This window comes from Protomyctophum bolini (assembly GCF_963924005.1).
Source record: "Protomyctophum bolini genome assembly, chromosome: 12".
Lineage (NCBI taxonomy): Eukaryota > Metazoa > Chordata > Actinopteri > Myctophiformes > Myctophidae > Protomyctophum > Protomyctophum bolini.
This window is the reverse complement of record NC_137873.1, coordinates 35,506,430-35,533,461: the sequence shown is the minus strand read 5'-3', so window position 1 is coordinate 35,533,461 and position 27,032 is coordinate 35,506,430. Positions and strand designations below refer to the sequence as shown.

The 27,032-nt window shown below is 42.6% G+C and overlaps 2 protein-coding genes across 2 annotated transcripts in view; one reads left to right on the top strand and one right to left on the bottom strand.

Moving 5' to 3' along the window:
• The window catches only part of mmp16b (matrix metallopeptidase 16b (membrane-inserted)), a gene marked incomplete at both ends in the record, with an annotated part of 25,290 nt that extends 23,816 nt beyond the window's left edge, over positions 1 to 1,474 (bottom strand). Inside the window, one exon of the mRNA XM_080778114.1 lies at positions 1,334 to 1,474. Within this exon, the coding sequence (XP_080634240.1) occupies positions 1,334 to 1,474 (141 nt within the window). The remainder of the gene's footprint in view (positions 1 to 1,333) is intronic.
• A 6,658-nt stretch (positions 1,475 to 8,132) lies between these two features.
• The window catches only part of egfra (epidermal growth factor receptor a (erythroblastic leukemia viral (v-erb-b) oncogene homolog, avian)), a 65,169-nt gene continuing 46,269 nt past the window's right edge, over positions 8,133 to 27,032 (top strand). The window contains exon 1 of the mRNA XM_080778111.1: positions 8,133 to 8,400. Within this exon, the coding sequence (XP_080634237.1) occupies positions 8,319 to 8,400 (82 nt within the window). The 5' untranslated portion in view covers positions 8,133 to 8,318. The remainder of the gene's footprint in view (positions 8,401 to 27,032) is intronic.

The following is a 27,032-nucleotide window of genomic DNA, read 5'->3' as shown; positions in this document are numbered from 1 at the left end:
ACTCCCCCAAAGGGTCTACTCTATTAAGGGGCCCCGCCTCCTCTTTTCTCTCTACACCAAATACACTTTGACGAAAATGGCATGTTGATCTGCTGTTTTCTCTGAACGTTCTTCACCCCAGAATATAGGGACAGGCAAGGTTCAACAAAGCCAACTCAGCCTCACAAAGAAAGCAGCGAGATATAGATAGGCTGACAGGCTGTTGTTGTTGTTGTTGTTGTTGTTGTCAGGGTCATTGTCAGTCACAAGGTGCATGTTCACATTATCCAAAGCTGTCTTCAGCACGTCAACCAGCTGGCTCCCCATCATCATCATCATCACAAGCCCACGTCGAGATGCTCCGGCTAGCTAATACCACTAGCTCTCTCTCCTCTCAGCATCCCCTCCTCCGGTGCTGCTTTCTGCTGAGCTAAACGCCTTGTTTACTCTGTACTCTCTCCCCCTCTCTCTCTCCTCCTGTGTGGGTGTATTATCTGTGTGCTGTTTGTTCAAAAGCACAGATCTAGCAGCGAAAATGTCATTGAGCTATGAAATAAAAAAATGGTGTGTGTGTGTGTGTGTGTGTGTGTGTGTGTGTGTGTGTGTGTGTGTGTGTGTGTGTGTGTGTGTGTGTGTGTGTGTGTGTGTGTGTGTGTGTGTGTGTGTGTGTGTGTGTGTGTGTGTGTATGTGTGACAGTCAAGTCAATTGCACCTTTTAATTTCGCCAGGGAAGGGAGAGGTCCCTGTGGTGAGAATGAATAATGACAGTCAGCAATTAAATAGGTACAAGATGTGTTTTGTGCAATTGTGGCTCTCCACATTTTGTAATTTATTAATGCTGCATGCAAAAATAAAAAAGGCAAGTGCCAGTGCCACTTATCTGGACTTTGTGGAAATTAAGTGATGATGAAGAATGTCTAAATCAAAATATTATGATAGGCCTATACCCCAGATTATTACCCACACACTGACCATTGAAATGGACACTCAGTGCCATAAGGATATCAGACACAGACATGGGGCTGGATCAGTTCAGCTCATACAGACCGCAGTGTAATCATGTGCATCCTTTCCTTGTTCCTTGGAATGCCGTTTTCATTGTACAAGAAAGGTCCTCCTAGTCATTTAGATGCCATTGCCTGCATAGTGTGTATATGCATAATGCAGGGTCCACTCTCTCTTAATGTTATCTCGATCTCTAATTGTGTAAGATCATGTTGTTTTCCCACGTATGCTATAGAGAGCACAGCCCTGCACAGGGAGCTGAGAGATAGAGAGAGAGAGAGAGAGGGAGAGAGCAAGCACGGTCACATATTATGATGCACAGCGAACGGGCGAAGGCCATTTATCTTACCTCTACGCTGAACAACTGATGGTGGTGGTGGTGCTCCTCCTCGGAAACGGCACACGAGACCCAAAGCAAAAGATGCAAGCAGAATGCTGCTGCGTAAAAATAATCCGCTGGTTTTCTTTTACTGGAGGATACTAAGGTCATAATTAATGACCCGTTTTTCTCCAAGTGGTTATTAGAAGAACCCGCCCGCGTCTGAATTTTGACTCTGTATTGTCAAATGAAAACCATCGGCAGGCGAGATGCTGTGAAGGCAAATTCGGAGACGCGCCGCGCCGAAAACCTACCCCTAGTGTCTGGTAAAATTCCCGATGACATAAATGTATGGTGGGATGTCAAGCTGAGATACTGTAGCATATTAGATCCGCCACCCTCGCCATTCTTATTTACACCACGGGCTACATCTATCCAGCAGCATCAATGGCCATGTACAGTAGTAAGGCTAGTCTGCGCAAGATATCCGTCTGTACTCGACGCCTGCGCTTTGATTTCTCGCACGCAGCGCAAAGCCTCTTGGCAGCAGCATCACAAGCAAAGTGCTATGCTGCCTGCTACACAATATGCGCGGAGATATATGCGCTGTTCCTCAGCTCAGCTGACTCCACACAATCATTTTTGATCTAATATATAGCTCACGCGATTATTATACTATAGAGTATAGCCTAGCCTCTATTTAGATGATGAATATAGACTTCTTATGGTAGAATAATAGGCTATTCTTCTCCATTATGCCACATTATGCAACGTTCGAAAATTAATCCACATTATTTGTGCTGAAACATTTTAACACATGACCTAGAATGAATAAGAATATAAAGCTACAGAATACTGCGTCCAATTATGACCCCAATGTATAATTTGATTAATTGAAGGATTACCCTGTGAATTAATCATCAGGCATCCAACATTATCTGCACTGCACAGCGCTAATTTAGTGAACTGGCAAATTATTTTTTTTAGACCAGGGAAAACTAAATATGCATGGCCTATTCGAATATATCAAAACACTATAGTAATTTGTCAATATGAATGAACTCCTGAAAAGACACAGAGCAGGCCTACGCCGTTTTACAGTACATGACGCAATCATACCACAAGATGGCAGTGTTCTACCGACGGCAGGCCATCATGCTCCAACCTTTACAATAGGCCTAGATAACATAACATCATTCTATAAACAGCAGACATACGTTCACATTAATACGTGTATAATGAACATAATACTAGTAGCCTGACACAGTTTAGACCGATGATAGGTTCTTGGTTTACTGATGATCCAGATATAGCCGCCCTATACTATTTCTATGCAAATTTGATGTTGTATGTTCCTGTTTACAGTAAATCTCTCTGGATTAAGAGCGTCTGCTATGACAAAAAAGCTAATTTTGTGCGCACACACACACACACACACACACACACACACACACACACTGTGTGCGTGTTCGTGTGTGTGCGTGAGTGCCTTGCATATGTATAAGCTATATGTCTATCAATTGATTTATTTCTGAGATCAAATCAAATATGTCATATAGACTTCACTACATGCATAAAGTCAGTGAAATATTCTGTACAGATCCTGTAAACACGCCACCGTGCATGCTTGCATATCACTGCAATTCAGCAGCCCACCTTTATATTCACCTCTTGACATTTGGTGTGCAAAAATATACCAATTCATCCTGTGTAATAAATAAAGATAATACAATTAACCAAGCCATTATTAATGGTTAAACCAGCCAATAAAGGTACTTATGTCAGCACAATATGTCTCCCCACAAACTGTCTCCACTTTCATATCAAGTCTGCTCACTCCTTATAGGCCTAATTATTAAGTCTTTACTTAAAACCCATCTCTTCTCCCTGGCTTTCAATGTTTGACCTAATTAACCTGTGTACTGTTTGTGTTGCTTTGATTTTGTTTTGCTATGCTACTTTGTGTTGATTGTATGTTTGCCTCGTGATCACGTATACAGCACTTATAGGTTGACCTTCTGGTCTTTGTAAATGTGCTCTAGAAATAAAGTTTGATTTGATGTAGGCCTTCTCCGTGTATAAAGACACTAGGGGCTGTATTTTGCGTGTCTTAAGTACCAGGTCTTATTCCCTAACTTGAGTAAACTAAAGACCTGGAGGCGTGATCAATGCTCTTTGGCCACTCAGAATAGCCAAATGGCATTGATCACGCCTCCAGGTCTTTAGTTTACTCAAGTTAGGGAATAAGACCTGGTACTTAAGACATGCAAAATACAGCCCTATCTCTCCTGCCCCAATAAATGGATGGCAAAATGTAAAGCCGAAAGTTTTCCAAAACGTAAAAAATCATCTGGCTGACGATCCCGATTGAGAGCTATCTGTCCCGTGGATTAAGTACCAACAGGATGTGACTGGTATAGAGTCGGGAAAAATAGGGATTCCTATTGGATTAAAACAGGTTCATTCATTTACCTGGAGGTGTTTACTGTACAACCCAATGGCTGCCATGGAGACCACATGCTCTGGCAAGTGAATATTGGCCAAGAGACCGCATGCAGGAACAATAAGTAGGTGAAACACACACAGTATACAGTAAGACACATCATGCACATGTTTTATCATGCTCATTCGCCAAGGAGATCAAAATTGTCTGTGTGTGTATGTATTTGTGTACAGAGACTGATAGAGAGACAAGACAGACAGACAGACAGAGACAGAGACTGAGGACTTGAGAGAGATGTAAAACTATAAATGCCCTATTATAGTCATATATAAATATACCCAAAGATCTCAAGCTGCAACACAGTGACTTATTTTTCCAATTTATCTTCAGCAGCAGCATTACAAGTAAAACATATTTTCCTTCAAATGTGTGTGTGTGTGTGTGTGTGTGTGTGTGTGTGTGTGTGTGTAGGTGTGGGGGGGGGGGGGGGGGCTTAAGAACATGGAAATGCACTCAGTCATATAATCCATGATTCCCCTTTGTCCGTTCAAATATTTGATTTTGCCGTGTGAACGTAGCTACAGGAAAATTGCCTTGAGCAGAGCAGATGGTAAAAGACCAGGTAATCTTGCTTGGTTCTCCAATTATGCCTAATTAATTGTTATTTGACGGTTTGTTTAAAAAACGCCTGAGGCCTTTCAATTGTGCCACTGAACACAGGGTTGAGCGAGATATCATTAAAGCTTTGCCTTTGAGTAGATGGACTCAGTTACATCTAATCCAACTTGTACTGTATCTCTCATATCAGCAGAGATCTCAGATCTGGCACAAGTGCCTGGATTTAAAAACAGGCAATCTCAACTGTTGATTTCTAAAATTATATAGGCCTACCCAATTTCTGGAAAAAAGTATTTCCAATTTTCAGTCATTTCACTTCTACTCCAGTACATCTCAGAGGCAAATATTTTACTTTTTGTGCAGTATTCATACTTAAGTAATCAATTGTAGTACTTTTTAACCACTGAATGTATGAAGAAGCCTCTTCAGCACAGAGGCCTGGTTCATTTGACAACATAATAAGAGTTATGTTTCTCTTTATCTTTGAAAAAGAAATGACCTAATTTCCTAGGTGTCACATTTTCCAAATGGCTCATATGTCGTTTTGGAACAAAAACTGCCGTTCAAAACACCAGGCGAAGTTCAGTGGTGCCGTTGTGGACTTGTATCATGTCAGTTCTAACTCCCGAAAGCACCAATGGTGTCATGTGTTGTGTGATGTTTGGACCAGTGCAGCAGATGCCATCCATGCCTTAGAGTGACAGCAGATCCTACATGATGCCATATGGCGAGTTCCCCTCTTCATCTGAAGCTTAACCCATTCTGACCTGAGATCAGATTCTAAAAGTGTCTTCTACATCCTGACAGTTTTCTGAAAAAGCTATGTTTCTATGTCAGTCGTCCTTCGATTATTTTTTTTTTAGCAGACCTACAAGCTCATAGTGCGCCACTCGGTGGCGCGCTATGAGCTTGTAGATCTGCTATTTTTCAATAGCTAAAGCATAACATAATGCTAACACCAAAAGGAGTTCGTTATACTCGTTGCGCGTCGCTCGACAAAAAAAAGACAAGTTTTTAATTTGATAATACGGTGCGACATGTCGCTCGACAAAGGACATGCTTGACACGTATGAGGTCGACCCCCTGCAAGAGATGGAGATGATGGGAGGGCTTGGGGCTGATGTCTTCCTATTAATGCTTTCCTAAAATGTGCATATTGCTGAGATTTTGCTGGTCCATCTGGGCCCTGTCATGCAGATCCGAGAGAGACCTTGAAGGGAACAATTGGTTGATCCTCTCCCCGTGAAATGGACACATCACCTTTCCGCTTCACTGAACCACTTAATTGACTCCTTGTTCAAACATGAGTTGATCAAAATGACATTGCCCTGATGGATGTGCAAATAAGTTGCTTGGCTTTCACTATAACCAGTCCACTTTCACCCTGAAATCTCTATTTTGTGCATATAGGCAAACATTTCAAAATGTTACAAGATTTATTTATTCTCCTCTCAAAAATACAAGATCACAATGCATTGCTATAATATGTGGCGTGTTGTGAGCTTGAAGCTTGTCATTTCAAAAATCCTAAATATAGATTAAGAAAATCACACCCGTGTGAAGTGAGGGGTGCTCTTATCATCGTACATCATGACGTAAAATAGACACTGTGTCTATTTGCTCAGACACCATGACAATTTAATGTTTGTGTGGGACAAACTTTGTGCACACACACCAAAATCTGGATATAGAAGCTGCAATGTGTGGATAAAAGAATAATGAGTACCCTCCCACTATAATGTGTTTTCAGAGGGAGAGACAGCATAGCATATATAGCTTTCCCCCTTAAGCATTCTATGGAGTTTACTCCATAGAATATGCTTACTAGAATGCTGATGAGTAGACTACAGTCCCTAATTGAAAATGAAAGGATCAAATCACTGCAAGGTGGGACGTGTTGTGTGTGTACACAGCCAGCCAGTAGCATTCATCACTCTTCTCTATTGCTCTGTGCCTCTCACTCTGAAGAATTCCCGGCGGTCTGGTTATTATTGTGTGTTTGTTTAGAAGTTCTGCTTAGCTGACAGACAGCTGTGGCGTGAGGCCCTCTGGGCAGGCCAATGTAAACAGCAGTGGGTTTGTGGACAACACTCACAGGCAATAAAGAATACAGTACCATGTGACTGTACACAATATTATATTATACAATGTAATACTATACACAAGGACAAGGCTTGTAGGCTATTTGTGAGGTTAAGGCATCTGTCAACATTATACTAAATGTCGTCGACTTGGGCACTTGGCTGCAGTTTTAGGAATGTGGCTTTGGTTAAAAGTCAATCGTTTTGCTGAAGCACCTTAACCTAACGTTGATTTCACAACATTGAGAAAGCTCTGAAGTCACGACTCTGACCGGAAAGCTGGAATACGACTTTAACTGAAATGTAAACCTTGAGCTCTCTTTGTCCCATTATTGAGATCTGAATGATTTAGTCATGCCTAACTTTTACTTAATGGTACACCATCAAGATCATGTGCCTTGCAGTGACTCATCCAAATGGCAATACCGTGGACATTTCTACGTTTGATGGACCGGAGGGGCGATCAGACTGACAGTTACAACACAGCTCCAATGTGCTTAGAATAGCCCATTGTTTTGTCTCATGTGAAAGGTTATATTCACATTAGGTAATTGCCTTTGCGTGGAGAATGGCTGTAATTTCATTTAACATAATATCCTCTTCCTCAAAGACAATTTGCTGAGCCATTAGGCCGCAGTAACGAGATAAAAGACCAGTGTGAAAAATGATTTCTATCACTCCCGTCCCCGTACAGTCTGATCTGTGCACACAGCAACACACATTCAAACAAGCACGACATCCATTTGGACATCTCCAATCGGACCGTCACTCAGTCAACAGTCTGGACATTTTGTCTATTTAATGCACAAGCAATCTGGGAACCCATTTGGGTTAAAAACATCTGTCTTGGGAGATTAAGTTGCATTTGACACTAATGCTGAGAATTGTTGTCCACCCCCGTACAAGATGTCTTGTTGATGCAAGTCAACAAGACAGAGAGAGAGGAGGGTGCAAAATCCAGCCAAATGCAGAACAGTTTGTCTGGTTTATCAAAATGTTATCTGTAAAAAAAACAACACTAATTACCCTAGCTAAAATATATCTAACAGATAGCCATGTCATCTTTTTATAACGCGCTCACGATGGACCGCATCACTGATCAAGCTTATTGTGATGGTTTCAGGTTTTTTTTTAATGATTCATAATAATGTCGCTGATGTCTGAGGTGGGTAGGTCTTTCTGTACCTTCATGATGCTCAGTGACATCATAGAAGGTAGGTTTGTTTCCTTGCCCACATCCCTTGTTTTATCTACAGGCAGGTGTATTGAATTGCAATACAATTGTTCCCAGCTCCATAATTATTTTATTAGGAATATTTTTTAAATACATTTTTCACCGATTTTACCCCCCTATGACAGCTCTCTCAAGTTGCCATTCATTGCTGCACTTATATTCTGATGAGAAATATTCTTTATTGGATATTTTACATTGGGTAGCCTACAAAATGTTTGTTCTGGGCCATTTTTTGGCCATTTTCAGGATGCTAATCTAACCATCTACGCCACTTCTGCAGTAATCATTATTCATGTGCTATTTGCACAAAATGAATATGCAATATGTTGCACTTAAACATTCACCATGGAAACGCACCTGAAGATGCTTCAGAAATGAATCAATCCTCCCATCTGATGACGTCAGAAGATCCGATGGTTTCTCCCACCAGTGCCTCGGACTGTTGAGCACAAGCGAGAGAGAGGAGGAGCTGTCCGTCAAAGTTAAGAGTTTCCAGGAACGAACAAGAAAGTCCATTTACTTTTGCGAAAAGTCAACGTTTCATTTTTAAAATAGCGGAATATCGTGATTTTGCTAGTATGGAATGACACATTTTCATTTAGTTGGCGAAAGAAGAACGATAGCGGCTTTGAAAACATAATGGCAACACTACCGTTCCAACTCTGGATCACTCTCACCTCTCTGCTCTCCCTGGGCTCGTGTGTTCTGCCGGAAAAGAAAGGTAAGCAACGAAGGAACTTTTTTGCGTGGCTTTGCTGCCTCACCCCGTACATGGATCGTTGTAGTAGCCTAGTAGTACACGTTATAGTTGTTTATCTGATATTTTAATCACACAAATCACCACAAATGAAAACGGCTCAGTTGCAGAGTCGCAGGGAATTTTGAGAAACTTGAGCCAGGCCAAGCCAAGCAGTGGAAAAAGTTCCCAGATCGAGCTTTGTTTTGTGGGAATGATCTGCATTGACTGCAAAGTAGATGAAGTAATGCAGTTTATACCGTGGAGTTGATAATAGTAATGATAATAACTTACAATAACGACATTGATAATCGTGTCGTTTGTTTGGGGTATTTTAAAGGTCTGGTGGTAACATGAATCTGCGTAAAATGGTTTAGGAACACACAAAAAAGAAATCGCATCAGATTGATGCTGCTGCTGCTGTGAGAGAGACGGCAGGCTTGGCTTGTGGGTTTTGCAATTTACTGGCACATCACATACAAGGCTATGTTATGTTTGTTTGCACTTCCCGGACTGACTGAGTGGGATACTTTCGTGAGCACTTTGTAGAATAGAGTAGAATTTAGAAAAGCGCACGCACGCACGCGCGCGCGCACACACACACACACACACACACACACACACACACACACACACACACACACACACACACACACACACACACACACACACACACACACGATTTAGATTTCATCAATCAACACGATTTGCTAACTTCTCCATGGACTTTGGACCTCACATGTTTATTGTTTATATTCGCTGTTCTCATAATTTGCTCTGATCCCAGACTGGACAACACATTGTAATATATAATGTCTGCACGCAGTTCAGGGCAGCTGACACTTAACGATGCCACTATAGTTTGTCATATCTGTCTCTGTGTCTGTGATGAGTCTTGAAAAAGTCCCACCATCAGACATACTCTGTACTGTAGTAGCCCTATTCCACTTTGAAGGCCCAGGCACTGTTGTGACTTTTAACCTCATGTTAAAATGTTTTCATGTTTTCTCCTTGTGTATTTGTAGGCTATATCGTCACTTGTAATGTTTCAGTTTTTGTTACCTGCCTATAGGGACTATATGGATGTAAATACCAAATAGTCTTGCTTACTGTACTGTATAGTCCCTAGGCAGAGACATACTGTAGTTTATCAACTATAATGCAACTTTCACGAGATGGCATTTCTCCCATATTTGTTCATGAAATTGCTCTGTCCATATCAAATAAAAATAAGTAAGGTGTTCTTTAGTTAAAAAGAAGAAAGTATTGACACTAGAGTAAACCTCTTGAAAAACGTGGGATGTTTCACAATGTGTGGACTGTGGAGGAATACCAGGTAATAATTGATTTAGTAAACAATTCATTGCAATGTGACAAAACGTAAACAAGCATGTGTTCGTGCTCTTCTTGAGTGGAGATGAGTTAAACCAGTGGCTCTCAAAGTGGGGTCCGGAGAGCGGAGACCCCCCTCGGGGTCCTTTTCATGAGGAGTTATGGTTCTGTAACTCTGAGAGTGTACAAATGGAACCAAATGCCTCTTGTTTCAGTGCCCTTGATGTAAAGGTCATTGAAGTATAGGGATACTGTTGTTATACAGTAAAAAAAAGAGACAGAAGTGGCACTGTTGTGACTGGTAATTCAATGCCTTTAAATTATTTTAAAACCAAACGTTTAACTTTCCAAAACTGCAGACAGAGTTTCAGAAGATAGCAGCCATGAAGGAACTCGAAACTATGTCAGTACACAAGTATTGAAGGGACTGACTTTACTACTACTTATTCCTTCTATTGGTAACATTTTGTATATTAACTATTCTATGAATTAATTTAGTTCCCCAGACTATTCCCTTTACAGTACTGTTTGTTATTTGTCTCCTCACACACCTCAGCTGGCCTGAATCACCCAACAACAATAACTGTCACATAGCTTTAAATGATTCATACAAGTTAGAATCGGTGATACTGAGCAGTGAGCGAGTACAGTATCACGAGATTGAAATTTCAAAAGCTTTGTGATTCAGCTCTCAGGAATAAGCACAGGTGCGCAATATAAATCCTGAGTGTTCATATATATGGTTCATCGTAAACGCCAGCCTGGGTCCCACCGGGCCACATCCGCAGTGTGATGTTTGTGTGAGCTTGCGGATCGGTTCATTTATTTCGCGCAACGTACAATTGGATGGACCATACCAGATCAGGCTTAACAGGAAGGACAGGTGCCAGCAGCGAAAGTGACAGAGGCAACAGCTTGAATGCCCTCTGCTCTGGCCTTACCGTCATCCTTTTTGCATCAGTTAGCCTATCACCCCCCACACTCGTACTACGTCTCCCCCATAAACACATAAAGGGTCTATGCATTGTAAGCAATGGTCCCCGAGTGTGCTACACCAGTGGTTCCCAAAGTGGGGTTCCGGGGACCCCCAGGGGTCCTTGAGGGAGTTCCAGGGGGTCCCCCAGTTAAATGATAGTTTGGAACCAACTGGACCTGTAACTGGGTCTGTAACTCTGAGAGTGTACAAATGGAACCAGATGGACCCATTTGTACACTCTCAGAGTTAAATTAACTTTGATTTTACAATACAAAGTGGGGGTCCCAGAGATAGAAATGCCACTAAATGGGGGTCCAACAGACTAATACAATGTAAAACTGGGGGTCCTTGAAATGAAACGGGTTGAGAATCTCTGCTAGAGCTGTAAAAATCTTCTCTTATATGGGGGTCCTGGCATGTATGTTTTCAAACAGGGTTCCACGGGCTGTTAAGTGTCAATTTGGGGGCCCTTGACATGAAAAAGTTTGGGAACCACTGCGCTACACAGTTAACAAGTGCAAGTTTCCTCTGTTCCCTCCACAGCCAGCCGGTGTTCAGGAGAATCATAACAAATCCGATGTGTTTGTGAGCCAAAAAAGACAGATTCTCTAAATATTTCAGGGCCGCTAAACAAACTAAGACAGCACACTTTTTTTTTGCCCAGCAGTAAATGCAGTCAAGGTCTATATAAGGATTTTAAAGATTATTTCTTTTGTGCCACTTAAAGTAGCTTTATATCTGCAACTATAGCGTTGGTTTTTTTGGTACGATTCGTAATAAAATATTTCCAGCAAGTTCATGTTCCCTTTTATAAAGCGCTGGGAGAATAGTCTTGAGTTCTGCCATGAAGTTGGAGGAGGGTTCTTCGTTGTTGTTGTTGTTTTTTTTGCCACAGGCCAAGACAGATGTTTCTGCGTGGCACACAGTGTTTTCCCTAATGCACACAGTCTCCAGCATTTCCAAGCTGTTTTTAAACATAGAGTGAAATTGCAAAATAAAATGTCCCTCCTTGGCCTGTAGCATTATTTATATCCCTCCCATTGTGAAAGCAACATGGAAATTAATCATTGGATGTGTTTTCCACTCTAATAATGAGGCTCAGTCAGGGGGTTACGATTGATTGAAGTTATTTTTTAGTAGAGAAAGACACCAATATGACATCGATGAGGTTTTGCTTTGCACGTCAGATTACTCAGGAAACTTAATGAAAATTCTGGATATGGCTTATTCCACAGAAACAACCAAAACAAAACAAGAAACAACCAAAACAAAACAGACTTGTACCCATACTGTCCCCAGCATCAATAATCACAGACACACTATAGTGACAAAATGAGGCTAAATCTGCTCCGCAGTTTTATTTCAGAGAAAGTCGAATTGCATTCCCTGGATGTTGTTGTTATCCATGCAGACCTGCACGGGGAAGACATTCAGAGCGCGTGGGCTCCTTCCTGGAGATGAATTTGATAATGCACTTAGCAGTAAATAACCCCCCCCCCCCACCACCCCTGAGGACGCGGGCGGGCGGCCGACCCCCGTCAGCATTGGTCTCCCAGAGAGAGAGCAACAGCGTGGCAGTTTTGTGATGATGATGAGTGGGGCCCATGGGAGTCAGTCAGGTAGAACCTGCTGGATAACAGATAATTGTGTCTGACCCCTCCCATGTATTATACCCTGAGTATCGGCTAATAATGCCATCAGGTATAGGAGATACGAGGTCTCATGCGTGCAAAATTCAATAGGTACAAGCGTTCCTTTGTCACCTCTGTCAATCACACTCCTCAACAGTGTCCTTGCAGAGGGCAGACAGGGTAGGGGTCGAAGGTTATGAGGTGATGTTCTTCTTTTTTTTTTGCACTAGGTATGTTGGTGTGTGTTTTTTTAATGTTGTACAGGTCACTGTGTGCCTTTGTTGTCTTGTATCGTGTATTGTATTGTATCTGTATGCTGCAGAGCGGGGCCTTGGGGTCCGAGACAAATTTCTTTCCTCGGGAGACAAAATAAAGAAACCTTGAACAGAATCATCCTGCACAGACGTCGGCATTCTTTAGTGCAGTGGTTTCACAGACCTTTTCACGCCAAGGACCCCCTTAAATTGACACTAATTAGCCAGCGGACCTCCATAAGAGAAGATTCTTACGGCTCTAGCAGTGATTGTCAACCCGTTTAATTTCAAGGTTCCCCCAGTTTGACATGCATATTGGTCTACGGACCCCCATGTAATGAGTCTTGACATTTCTATCTCTGAGACCCCCATTTATATTGTGAAATCAATGTTAATGTAACTCTGAGAGCGTACAAATGGAACCAAACGGACCCCGTCAGGCTCTCAGAGTTACAGACCCATAAGGGTCCATTTGGTTCCAAACTATCATTTAGCTGGCGACCCCCTGGAACTCCCTCAAGAACCGTTAACTGTCATCAACTGTGGATGTGGAGGGGTTATTAATTTAATACGGCTGACAATTTACTCCCACAGCAACCCGGCCGGAAGTAATAAAACATCTGCTTATTTCCCGGCTCGCGTGTGAAATCAACATCATGTTGTGTCCATTGGATTCGTGTTTCCAATATGACAATTAGTGTGTAATGCACCCGGAGGACGTGGGTTGACGCCTTTTTTTTGTTGTTGTTTTTGTTTTCAAGGCCTCTCTGATGTTGCTTAAAAACGAGTCTATCTTTCCAGTGTCTCGGCTGTCCCTTTGCCAAGTTGTCAGAGCACAGATATGAGCCGGAATAGCCAGAGGGCCCCCCTCTCTCTGTGGGCTATAGCTGCAGATAACCTGTGACAGATCAAACTAATCACAGGGACATGTCAGCGGCTAAATCCTTAATCTCTCGCACCAGACTCCCTGCGTCGTGTGGGCACAGGATAACCCGGCTTATATCAATATACTTTTTTTTCCTGTGAGTTAACGGGTTATTCTAGTTCATGGCAAGATACGGTGAGGTCCATAATGCTTTTGCGTTCCATACTTCTGCATTCTTTGCACAGCTATAAAACCTGGAAGTGGGCCCTATATAGGTCTCTCGGCCTCGGAATGGATTTCAGCGTTCCACCTCTGTGCATTTTGTTTGGAATCCGACTATAGCAGACCATATGCATCAATCATCTAACGTTTTTCCATCACGCTCCGAAAGCCCTTTCTCTTCTTTTCATTAAAATCCCACTCTGGTATTATTAAGGCAATGATACTCTTGTAACCCAAGAATCTCTGGTCTGGTTTTGAGGGTCCAGCGGGGTGCTGCTGGCCTCGTGCTGGCGTATTCCACCTAAAGCCTAATGACCTTTACAGACTTCCATCTGCTGGAGCCATTGTTGGGGGATATGGGAACAGCCCACCCCCGTCCCTCCTCAACCCCCCCGAGCTTTGATAAACTACACTGCCTCTTGAGTGGTAGTGATTTCAGTTGGAGCCAGTTAGAGGATCCCTGTTTCAACTGAGGGACAATGGTGCCTCTGTAGAACGCAGGTACAGTATCGTGCTGCTGATACCTTTTGTGGAGCCATGGGGGATCGGTGTGCCCAAAGCAGACGCACCCACGGGCTAGACAAGTATGTCATCAAGATTAGACCACAGGCACTATAAGCAGCTATTGTTATTCCACCTAATTCTCACCACGAAGACAAACCAACAACAGTTCGTCCGCTGTTTATTACTACACGAAGTCATAACTCACACGTTGTTCGATTTGAGCTAGCAAGTCTTAGTCATTGCCGTCAGACACAAACTGTGTACCGTTTAAGCTCCAGATATTCTGTCTTGTGTGCATCTTCCAAAACATCTGAATATTGGTTCTAAAATAATGAACCAGTAAGTCATTATTAAAGGCTCTTTGTGCTGAGATTGTTACCCCGAAGAGTAGGGTTGGGATCCGACCGGAGCGGTGGATCCAACATTGAGGAACCGGAATGGGTTCCATCACATTTGGAACAGTTTCCAGAAACGGTTTACCACACTGTGAGAGCAGCTGGTACAGTATGTGGACTCCATGTCTGCTAATACAGTTACAGCGTAACGACACAGTAAGTCGAGAGCCAATCACGTCTTTCTGTGTAAAACACAGGAAATGCCATCTCATGAAAGTTGCATTTTTAGTTCATAATCGACACTACAGTATAGAACATTGTTCTTGTGAATCCGCTTTGTTCTTATTTGTGACGTTTCTAATGGTCGATATGTTCTTTTGGAGACAATTTATAGCCTCCTATAAACACAAGAACAATGTTAGCGTGAGAGATTCACCAAGAGAAAAGAAAATATATTATATATACATATATTGCCACGAAGCCTTATCTCTACTATAGGAAACAAAGTCACTGAAAGAATTACATTATTGTATATTGTATTACTTTTTCCAGAGGAATGTCTGAATTACACCCACATGCTTCTTATCAAGCAGTTTTGTTCACAGAGGTGAAGCTTTTATTAAGATAAGTATGGCCATTTAGCCAAATGGGGACAACAACCCCAGACAGTCACTCCCACACAACACAACCAGCAGTAGCCACTAGCCAGTGGCAGCATATTGAAAGTCTTTAGAAAAGAATACCAGCACTCATTGTTGTATCAAAATAGGATTTGTGTATTTATTCAGTTTCCCAAACAACAATACTGTAATAATAATTCCTATTGGATTAAAAAAACGTGAGTGCTGGTAGTATTCTTTTCTATTACTTTATTTATTATCTTCCAGAACCGTGCACCCTTCTTCTCGTGCACGTGCTTCTTCTCTCTTCTTCAAGCATATTGAAAGTCCCCCAGCTCTGCGTACACACGTGGCTGTGTGCAATGATTAAAACATAGAAAAAGTAAACATTAGAATATTGAATTTAATCCTTTAATAGAAACCTCTTAACCCCTTTTGGTGTTAGCATTATGTTGTGATTTAGCTATTGAAAAATAGCAGACCTATACAAGCTCATAGCGCGCCACCGAGTGGCGCGCTATGAGCTTGTAGGTCTGCTATTTTTTGAAAAATCGAATAACGACTGACACAGAAACATAGCTTTTCCAGAAAACTCTCAGGATGTAAAAGACATTTTTAGAATCTGAATAGAAACCTCTTAAATAAGGATCCAAGGGTTCGACATTAACGTTGTTTCCCCCCCCCCCTACTTGCCCTACAGGGCAAATGCCAATCAAATCTACTTGCCCCATCTAAGTTGAAGTCCCCAGATTTGGAGTCATCGTGTGTGTGCGTGTGTGTGTGTGCGTGTGCGTGTGCGTGGATCTGCTATTAAATCAACCAACGCTCACCCCTCCCTCAACACTGTTAAAGTGCCTTTTAGCTAGGCACTAAACCTACTACTCTGCACACACACACACACACACACACACACACACACACACACACACACACACACACACACACACACACACACACACACACACACACACACAGAGAGAGAGAGTATTGCAGTTTTCTTAACCAGGTGGACATTCTGTGATTTTTGTATTTTTTTTTTACATCTGGTGAGAAGAACACAACATGGAATAATTGACCCTGTCTCTGACCATGGTTACTCATTGAACTGATTTCAGTCCTTTTGTTTGTGTATGGTAACAAAGTCATCCACTGCTTTTATAGCCTTTCCATGATCCCTGCAGTGTGTGTGTGTGTGTGTGTGTGTGTGTGTGTGTGTGTGTGTGTGTGTGTGTGTGTGTGTGGCTGCAGTGGAAAGAGACCAAGGAATTCAGGCCCGGAAAATAAGAGCCCCTCCGCTATCTCCCCCTCTCATCAGGTGTGGTGTCGAGTTAAAAGGGAAAAGGTCCCACGTACTGCTCTCTTGAGCTATGTATGGGCCAGTGATGCAAATGGTACTGCTCTCTTGAGCTATGTATGGGCCAGTGATGCAAATGGTACTGCTCTCTTGAGCTATGTATGGGCCAGTGATGCAAATGGTACTGCTCTCTTGAGCTATGTATGGGCCAGTGATGCAAATTGTCCCACGTACTGCTCTCTTGAGCTATGTATGGGCCAGTGATGCAAATGGTACTGCTCTCTTGAGCTATGTATGGGCCAGTGATGCAAATGGTACTGCTCTCTTGAGCTATGTATGGGCCAGTGATGCAAATGGAGAGCATCCTGCGTCCTTTTAGACTCACTAAAATTGAGAAAGGACGCAATCATGGCACCCTCCTGGGATGCAATACTGTACTCAGTACTGTACTCTTAACGTTGTTGAAGTAGGAGGACTCATAAAATGCCCCAGGCTGGGACCCATCTATCTTAACCCATTCTGACCTGAGATCAGATTCATACGAGGTTTCCCACTGGACACACACTGGTCTGATGAACCCATTCTGACCTGAGATCAGATTCTAAAAAAATGTCAGTCGTTCTTCGATTTTTCAAAAATAGCAGACCTACAAGCTCGTAGCGCGCCACTCGGTGGCGCGCTACGAGCTTGTAGATCTGCTATTTTTCAATAGCTAAAGCATGACATGATGCTAAACACCAAAACGGGTTCCCGGTCAGAATGGGTTAAAAGACCACCCCTGGGTTCCAGGACCCATTTACATTGAAATCCTATTATTTACATCACCGATGGGCTCACCCTCGATCTATAAACGTACGACGTGCCGCATCGCAACACGCGGTGAGATTGTAGATCGGCTATTTAAAAAAAAAAAAAAAAAAAAAAAGTTTGTCTGTAATGGCATGCCCAAGAAAGGGACATGAGGATGAAAGGGGTTTAATGAGTCCTATTTATTACAATATTCAGTTTTACGCTCAGGAAGTTCAAGTTTAATCTTTAGTGCCAAATTTTGGTATTTTGTGATGTGAGGTTATTGTGTTTATTGTCTGTATATATATAGGTACCCTCAATCATCGGAAAGGCAGCAGCATACCTGTGTATTGAACATCAATGCTGTTGGCGCTGGTGCTACATTGATGCCAGTGATTCTCCTCTTGATGTTTCTGACACGGATAGCCTCTCTAGGTGTGCATGCACGTGCAATCATAGTGCATATGATAATGTAGCACAGCTGAGACATTCACATGATGAGTCAGTATCATTTGCAACATCAGTTTATAACAAGGCTTCCTGGAACCTATATTGCAGGTTGCAGGGTATTGCCCTTAACCCTAAACTTCTGTGCCTTTTTTTAAAATAATATTTTGAAAAACATTTGTGAATAGTTCAACTATAGCCGATCTACATTGACACGTCGTGAGCTTGTAGACTGGCTAATTTTTAACTATTCAAAAATGTTTTAAAAAATGCAAAAAAAAAAAAAGTTTAGGGATAAGGGGTTTAGCATGGACGAAAATGGATATATGGCTAGCTGGAAATCAGGGAAAGTATGGCCCCTATTGTAGGCTGTACTGTATGTTGTGAAAGCTGGCGAAGGTTGCAGGCAGCCTCTATACAGCCAATGGTATGCTTGTTTTGACGCAAAATATTGATTAAAACATTGTGTGTGATAATGGTCTTCTTGTGACCTGCAGTGAAAGCTTCATTGGCCCAGGTAGGAAAAGTGGGCTACTATGAATGTGTTGTTTTCCATCATGGATCAGAGTCAGAAACCTTGTCAGATCGGTAAAAGCTGATGGTGTGGTGGTGTGCACTGTGCAGGAATGTCTTCTTTTTTTTTTTCACGAGAAGATCGTTTGTGTATTTATGTTCACTGAATCATATTTTTTTACGTTGGGCCAATAATGAAAGGGACATCATGGCAATTATTACACCGATTCAAGAAAGAAACAAAGCTGACATCTTTGACTTGGGGTGTCCTCCTTCATCACCTCTTTATCACCTTTTTAAAACCCATTCTGGGCGGGACCCCCTTTTGGTGTTTTAAGCATTGTGTAATGCTTTAGCTATAGCTCATAGCGTGGTGCCGCGCTACGAGCTTGTAGGTCTGCTATTGTTTTTAATTTGCGTGGCGCAAATCTTGAATATATATTCTTTCAGAGCGAACGTTTTTAACTCGAAGCTTTGCTTCTGGGAGTTCACTGAACAACATATTTTCAGATGGGGGGGGGGGGGGGGTCGGTGGCCAATTACATATATTTTTGGGGTCCTTGACATGAAAATGTTTGAGAACGACTGACATAGAAACATGGGTTAGTTTATCACAATTACACTAAAGACCTAGGTGTGGTGTCTTCTGCAATAACCCTACAGCCTCAGGTCTTACTGTGAGCAGCACTGTTGGAACAATACTTGAAGCCAAAGACGAATCTCCCGCGGGGGGGGGAAGAGAACAATGGCTTCACAAACAAACCAGAATCTTCCAGGAGAATATACTGGCTGAAAGGGTGGTGGCTTGCTTCCCTAGTAATAACATTTAGCCTCTTCCTGTGTGCTCCATAGGAAGCCTAAAATTGTAAATTGTCCATTGGCCTTATAAACTTAAGTGGATGCATTTAAGCTTTGACGGACTGCTAGTGGTATGTGCCATTGGCCTTTTATCATGGCCCTCTCTAGAGTTAATTTATCCGTGTTTAATGTGGATTAATTTCCCTGCCGTTATTTGTGTGGAGATTCTGGATCATGTTTAATTTCCACTTTGGAGGAGAAGATTAATGCTTCACATCCTGATTAAAATGTCCTCAAGTCGGGTCATATTTTATTATTATCCCATTCTGAACGGGAACCCATTTTGGTGTTAGCATCATGTTATGCTTTAGCTATTGAAAAATAGCAGATCTACAAGCTCATAGCGCGCCACCGAGTGGCGCGCTATGAGCTTGTAGGTCTGCTATTTTTTGAAAAATCGAAGAACGACTGACATTTTTAGAATCTGATCTCAGGTCAGAATGGGTTAATCAGACCAGTGTGTGTCCAGTGGAAACCTCGTATGAATCTGATCTCAGGTCAGAATGGGTTAAAATGTCCTCAAGTCGGGTCATATTTTATTATTATTTCACATCATACTGCTGCTGACGGCGCATCCCTATCCCTGTTCCTGTAAACCTGCAGTGTTGTGTGGGATTCATGCTGGTACTTGTTGGCTACAGGAAATCCTTTACAAGACATTTTCTAAAAAATACAAACGATATAACGTTTGATTTGAATTGACTTAAAAATGACGCTCGTTTTAGCAGCACGCCGAATGAACGTGAAAGCATCAAGGCATGCTTGAAAGACTCGGTTTATTCAATTCAACAGTTTTGTAAACCATTTCCAGGAATTCCAGATCAGGGCCCGTCCACCTGTTTTCATCACCTATACTGTACCTACAGTATATACAGTAACATTACCTCTCGCTACTGTGTTTTCTTAATGCCTTTATGGAGGCATTACATGCCCCATTGCAATGGGTGTGGTGGGCGTGCATCAATCAAGGTCTATATACTAACTCTCGTTGTTCTGTTGTAATGTTACACCGTTGCGAATATAAACACCCGGGCTATGTAGAAACAGAAGTGTTAGGGATTAAGTGAGGGCTGCCATTAACTTTAGCTTTTGTGAAGAAAAAGGCTTAACGGCTACGGGCCGTTCTGTAACTTTATAACTTGTAGTCAGTCAAACCACTTTGGCATGGCATGCCAACAAACTGTTAAAAAAAAAATCAACCTTTCACTTAAGTCAGTGTTGGGGGGGGGGGGAGCTACATTAACATAATGCAGACTTCCATAATGAAAAGCATGCAGAGACAAACAAAACCACCTGTCAAATGATAGCTGTTCATGCCCCTCAGGTTGCTTTTAGTACCAGGACTCCATCCATGTCACATCTTTGGGTAACATTAACAAGCTGGAGACTCCATAAGAGCCAAGAGTAAAAAGCTTGGATCCACACATCTCATGCTTGTGTTGTAGTGATAATGGTAGTCTGGCTACTGAATATAAGAATAACAGAAAATGAAGGGAGATTGAGAACATGCAGACATTCAGTTATTGATGTTTTCTTTTCAACAAAATAATCCCCTCCCCACGCACGCACGCACGCGCTCGCGCGCGCACACACACACACACACACACACACACACACACACACACACACACACACACACACACACACACACACACAACAAACGGAGGAAGACAAAATACAAATCGGTGAGCATTCAGAACTCCATACCCCAACTTGAATGTATAGCCTCTACTACTCCATGGAAACCCAAAGTGTTTGGACAAAGGATTCTTTATTCAGGGCTTTGTTGACTTGCTTGACAGAGGCTTATCTGTCTTCCCTGACCTTAATGTGCAGCGTAGACACGACTTTAGTGACTTTGTTGTACGGCCCTGTGTCAACACTGGAGTGAAAGGCAAATGTGATGGAGGGGAGGTGGGGGACGGTCGACGACGACAGAGAATTATACGTGGTATTTCTGACTTGTGTTTTACTCATTCGTCTGATCCTACAAGAAATGATATCTGATTTGACCAAAGCCCTGCAACAATGAATAAATAAAACATTGCTGAAGAATAATAAATAAAGATAAAGATAAGTAATTTGCTCAAAGGTTTGTCTTCAGAACCAGCAAGACCTGAATCAAAAGAAAGTTGGAGAAGAAGAAAATATTAAAAAATAATAATAAATAATAAATACATATATACATGCATGCTACGAAGGTATTAACAAGCATTCCTCCTTGTGACAAACGCCAGTTTGAATTGTAGCTGGAATGATACGGTAGCTGGTGGTCATCGTCTTACTTTTTCGACCGCGGTCGAGATCATGGATTTCACAATGCCACGCCACACTTCCCGGTCCTTTGTTGCCATCCCCAGTTCCTAGCTTACTGATGCATGTGTCCCTATAGCGATGACATCAGGGAACGACAGCTTTCTACCTCTGGTCTGCTTTGAAGGCCAGACTCCAGAGGAGAAGGGAAGATATATATATAACCTCATTGTCAGCTCTGTAGCAGTGCCCGGCAAACTGTGTTCTTCTGGATCGGACTAGAGAAGAAACACGGGGAAGGTTGCCGTATATTAGATTAGTCGATGGGTGGCTCTTCCAAGACAGATTTTGCGCTCTCATTAGAAGGCGGGTGTAAGTGCCATCCAAACGTTTCTCTAGTTTCTTTGAAAGTGTCCATGTCTCGGAGCCATAGAGTAGAATCGGCTCAACGGTCGTCCTAAATATATTTACTTACTAAGCTGGGATGACCAGATCTTATGCATGTCATTGCCGGCTGACCAGGCCATACCCTTCCTAGTTTGAAAGTCCTTTTGGGAAAAAGATATATATATGAACCCAAATACTTGTAGTCATCAACCTGTTTCAGAGGAGGGAGCTGGTATAGCTGGTAGTACATCATGATGGAAGAGTTATGGGAAGACATGAAGAGGTCTGCCCTGGCTCTCTGTTTTTGGTCCTTTCTCTTAACCCATGGTGTTTTAAACATTATCTTATAATTTAGCTATTGAAAAAATAGCAGATCTACAAGCTCATAGCGCGCCACTCGAGCTTGTAGGTCTGCTATTTTTTTTTAAATCGTGAAAATATTTTTTTCAGAAAACTGGATGATTTAGAAGATCTTTTTGAGGTCAGGCCTAAATGGGTTAATAAGCTTACATCACCTCATGAAGGTGAAGGGTAATCCATAATCCCGAACAGCATAATCAGTGTAAAAAAAAAAAAGATGGATCCCTGTTATATTAATATTGTGTTGACACTTTCAGTCACGGATGAATGAGCTGATCGGTGATTTGTTAACCGCACTGAGACAATAATAATACGATAATGTGAACACGGTAGGTACACACTCCTGTTGTACCTTTTTGCTAATTGCCTGGCACATTTCAACAACGCCGAATGCTCTGCAGCGCTCTAAATTAATTTCCTGGTGGGACCTTGAGCAGAGAGAGAGCAACTTTTATTACCGCGCATGTTGTCATAATTGGATCCAGAGGCCTGTAAAAACAAGGAATCCCACATGCAACCACTGGCAACATTTTAACTTCCACAAAAAGAAAGTGGGGCCTGATCGCTCATCGCACGACTGCCCACGCAATCATGAGTGTCCAGGCACAAAATGCAAGGATATTCCCATGCAGCGAGCAAGACTTCACTATACCAAAGCGAGGCAGTGACACAGTCCATAGCCAATACACTTTATCTGTGCATAACTGCATACATTCCAAACTGATAGCTGTACATGTACAGCTAGCTGGGGAATAGAAGTACTCTAGATTGGATAGTTGAACTAAATGTCAGGAAATAAGGATTCCGGATTAGGACGTATAGGCTAGCTATATCCACTGAATCAACAACCTCTTCTTGAGCTGATTATAGAGATTTTCATTTTTTAATATGAATACTTGTATTTAGGTATTAACTCAATAAATCATGCCCGGGATATTTTCCAAAGATTAAGAATGCCCACGATTAATGGGTTTTAAAGGCCAAAGGACATGTAAGCAGACCGCCACATTTGATTGCTTCCTCCCAACAGTCAAGCGTGAAGTATTTGAAGTATGCATGCGGTGGCCCTCTCAAGAAAACAAATGATTATGGCCTTTTTGTTTGTCGTTCAGGCAGAGTTTAGTTAATTAGGGATGGGACGATAATCGTTATTTTAGTGATAAAAATACTAAACAAATAATTCTATCGTGGACAAAGTTCCATTTTAAGTTTTGAATATTTCTTTTTTGCCACAATAATCGTGACGTAACTTTCACATCGTCCCTATATTATTCACCACTGTTGTTATAACTTATAGTTGTGGACCTCTGTCATACACTTGAGTTAGAACGATTCTTTTAAAACAATATCTATAGTTACAGTTACCAGTAAGACGCCCGGAGGGCGAGAAGCAACCTCGACCTAGGTCGCGTGCCGTGCACGGATCCGTCTGGGTGACGGCGGACCGCTGCAGAATTCTGTACTGGCCATATATGGAGCCTGTCTTGACTTGATGAGGTCAGATCAACATATGGAATGTCGGAACAGGAAGGACGGGGTGGGGAAAGAGAGGATCAACATAATGAAATGTCAGAACAGGGCAGCTCCATATATGGAGATCTAAGGCGGTTTGAGGTCAGATGTGTGTAGAGTTGCTGGCCATATGGAGATCCAAGCCTAAGGGTCTCAATCCATGATGTCACGTGATGTCACTAGATGTCACGAGGCATGACCATATATGGAGGCGTGATGTCATGAGGCGTGACCATATATGGAGGCGTGGGTGACTAACTAACAGACGGAGATGCATCGTAAATGCGACCTATACTCTCGCAAACAATGCTTTGTGTGGACGGTCCATATAAGTCTGTGTTACACATTTCTTTGGCACTCATCGGTTATCTGAAAAGGAAAGAAAAGACAATTTGACACCCAAACATGTCCGACATTTCTATCAGGAAACATCATTACATCTGTGCAGTCAGCAGTGACTTATCCGGAACCACAGATGTGGGATCCAACAACACAGCGGACGGTGCCACGAGGCACATTCAGGACATCTTATGTATGCATGCATCTGTTGATGGACTCCGAAACGTTATTTTTGGCTCGGATATCTCATTTTCTGAAAAACCTCCTGTTTCTATATCAGTGGTTCTCAATATTTCATGTCAATGTTGGCCGCTGACCCCCCCCCCCCCCCCCCCCATCTGAAAATGTGTTGTTTCAGGGACCTCACCTCCCAGAAGCAAAGATTTGAGTTAAAAACGTTCGCTCTGAAAGAATATATAATTTTTCAAAGCTTTGCACCACGTGTTCATGAAAAAAAATAGCAGACCTACAAGCTCGTAGCGCGCCATTTGGTGGTGCGCTAAGAGCTTGTAGATCTGCTATTTTTTCAATAGCTAAATTATAACATAATGTTTAAAACACCAAAAAGGAGTTAACTTTGAATTGACCGTGAGAGGACAAGGAACTATATACACCACATTGTCTTTGTGGGTGTTACTTTAGTTTGCATGTGGATGTTGATGAACAACTATTGCGCCTGAGTTTGGTTTCAGAGTTCAGACCCCTAGTCTTTGACACTAATTGTCCACTCCCTCATGATGTAGCCACGAGTGTAAGTGTCTGTACTACGGTGCATGTTTCACACACACTGACTCTTTGCCAGGGCTCTTGTGTTCGGCCCTGTATAGCTGATAGGGAGAGAGGAAAGGGGGCCTGGGCTAGCCAGGCCTGATGCCTTTGATGACTGATACAAGACAGCCCGAGACCCCTCTCTGTCCCTGTAGTGAGGGGGCGGTCTTAAAACAACCCAGCCCGCCACAGTCAGCATCAGTTCTAACAACAAGCCAAAGCATTGTTTTGTTACAATGTGCGATGTCTCTCTTTTTTTTTCGGTCAGGAAGAGGATAACGCCCCTCATGCTATTGCTAACAATAGATGCAATATGAGCTGCGGTTTGAAATTTGAAGAAAAAACTAGACCCCCTTTTTTTCCCCTCTCTCTCTCTCTCTCTCTCTCTCTCTCTCTCTTCTTGTCAGGCCATGTTGTTCACACAATTATGCCGGAGACAGGGCTGTTTTGAAAATATTAAGAAGATTATATAGCCAAGCGCTAGTTACTCTTTGGGGGCTCAAGTGCTTGGCACCCCCGTTGCATTTCAGGCATTTTAGTTTGATGTGTCATTGGGGCAAGTCATAACTAAATTCCTCTGAGCTTCTCTGTGCAAATGAGATTGGTCACGCTATTGGCAAATACAAGACTAAATGTAACCAAATCCCCTTTCACAGCATTGTTAATTCCGAGGAGCTCGTCAGTTCTGGAAGGCTATAATTCCCTGTACTCCCTCCCTCCCTCTGTCCCTCAGACAGGGCCCTCTCGCCCTCTCTTCCAGGGGCAGCTAGGGGAGATGAGGTGGAACCTACTCATCATGGTTGTGGGGCCCCAGTGATGTTAAGCCAGAGGGGTTCGCATGACTAAGGACTGAGTAACAGAATGAAGTTTACTAACTAAGTAAAAAACCCTTTATGGGGGGCCTGTCTCTTCGCAAAGAGTCTAAAAAAGCATAGGATATGACTAAGGCTGTTCCAGACTTTGCTGGCAGAAAGAGTCGGACACCGGCGGTTTTTATAGACGGTCGAAACCACATCGAAACAAGCCCTCTTGCATGTCAGCAAATCCGTCTAAAATAAGAGCACTTAAAACTTCAGGCCTTTTGTCAAGGACACTCACTCTCTATCGCCTATGTGTTTAAAAAATGGCGAGAGGGTTCCAGTGACCGCGGTTATCTCAGGCTGTGTGTTGTTGATGTGCTCCGACCTGTTATGTTGGGAGCCCAGATCTGGGAATGCTTAAACCAACAGGGGAATCCCAAATCACAGCTGCATTCTCCTACTGGAATGATGTGTGAAATATGTAGGTTTTTCTCTGCCTGTGGTTTGGTTTTTCTCTCTCTCTCTCTCTCTCTCTCTCTCTCTCTCTCTCTCTCTCTCTCCCTCTCTCTCCCCTCAGTTCCACGCATGGCTCTAAGGCCGTCGGTGAAATGGGGGGGTGGTGGTGGGGGAGGGGGGCAGAGGAGTGAGTTAGCAGCAGCAGTGTGTTTTGCTGCCCACTCTCCCCCCCTCTCCAGCCTTCCTCTTCTGTTTCCTGTGGGATTGAAGAGGAGTATGGCTTTAGCAGGGATACGAGATGAGGAGCGAGGAGGAGGAGGGGGTGGTGGTTCTTGGGTTGGACGGGGTTACAATAGGGAGAATGTCTGGATTTTAAAAGGAGGAAGTGGGCTGAATGTTGGAGCATTTCTTTCGGGAGGATGGTGGGTGCATTATTGGAAAGTGAACGGGGTTGGGCTGTGTGTGCAGAGGTTTGTGTGCGTGTGTGTGCAGAGGTTTGTGTGCGTGTGTGTGACTGTGTGTGTGTGTGTGTGTGTGTGTGTGTGTGTGTGTCTGAGTTTGGGCAACAAGAGGGGGATTGTATTTTAGCTTTTGGATCACTAATGGACCTTCCGACAGGACATGCAAGAGAATTATCCGGCTAATGATATTAAATTGGCTTCAAAGACATCATTTAGGGCCCGTTGAATTCTGGTTGTAGCTGGCGAGTATTAGGGGGCACAGCTGTGTTTGATCAAGTACGATGAATCATTTTTGGTGCCCCGTAATTGGTACTAATTTTGGCTCAGCCAAAGCATCCGACTATCACCTCGGGGTGCTTTTCTCTTCCAGAATATAATTATCAATAGTCAGGGAATATTATCGGTATAATGTCAAATCTGGGAATACATGTCTTACCGAGACTTTTCTTCACCAATGTGTTACATATCCCACATTGGTTTATATTCAACCACCCTAAGGGATTTCTTTTTGACAGCTGCTAAAAACAACCATTATAAGGCAAAATGTTCTAAATCTCATTATGCTTTAAGTAGCCTGTGACGTGTCAAACTAGGGGGTTTTCATGATTCTGAATCCATTCCAAGCATTAGTTTTGCACAAA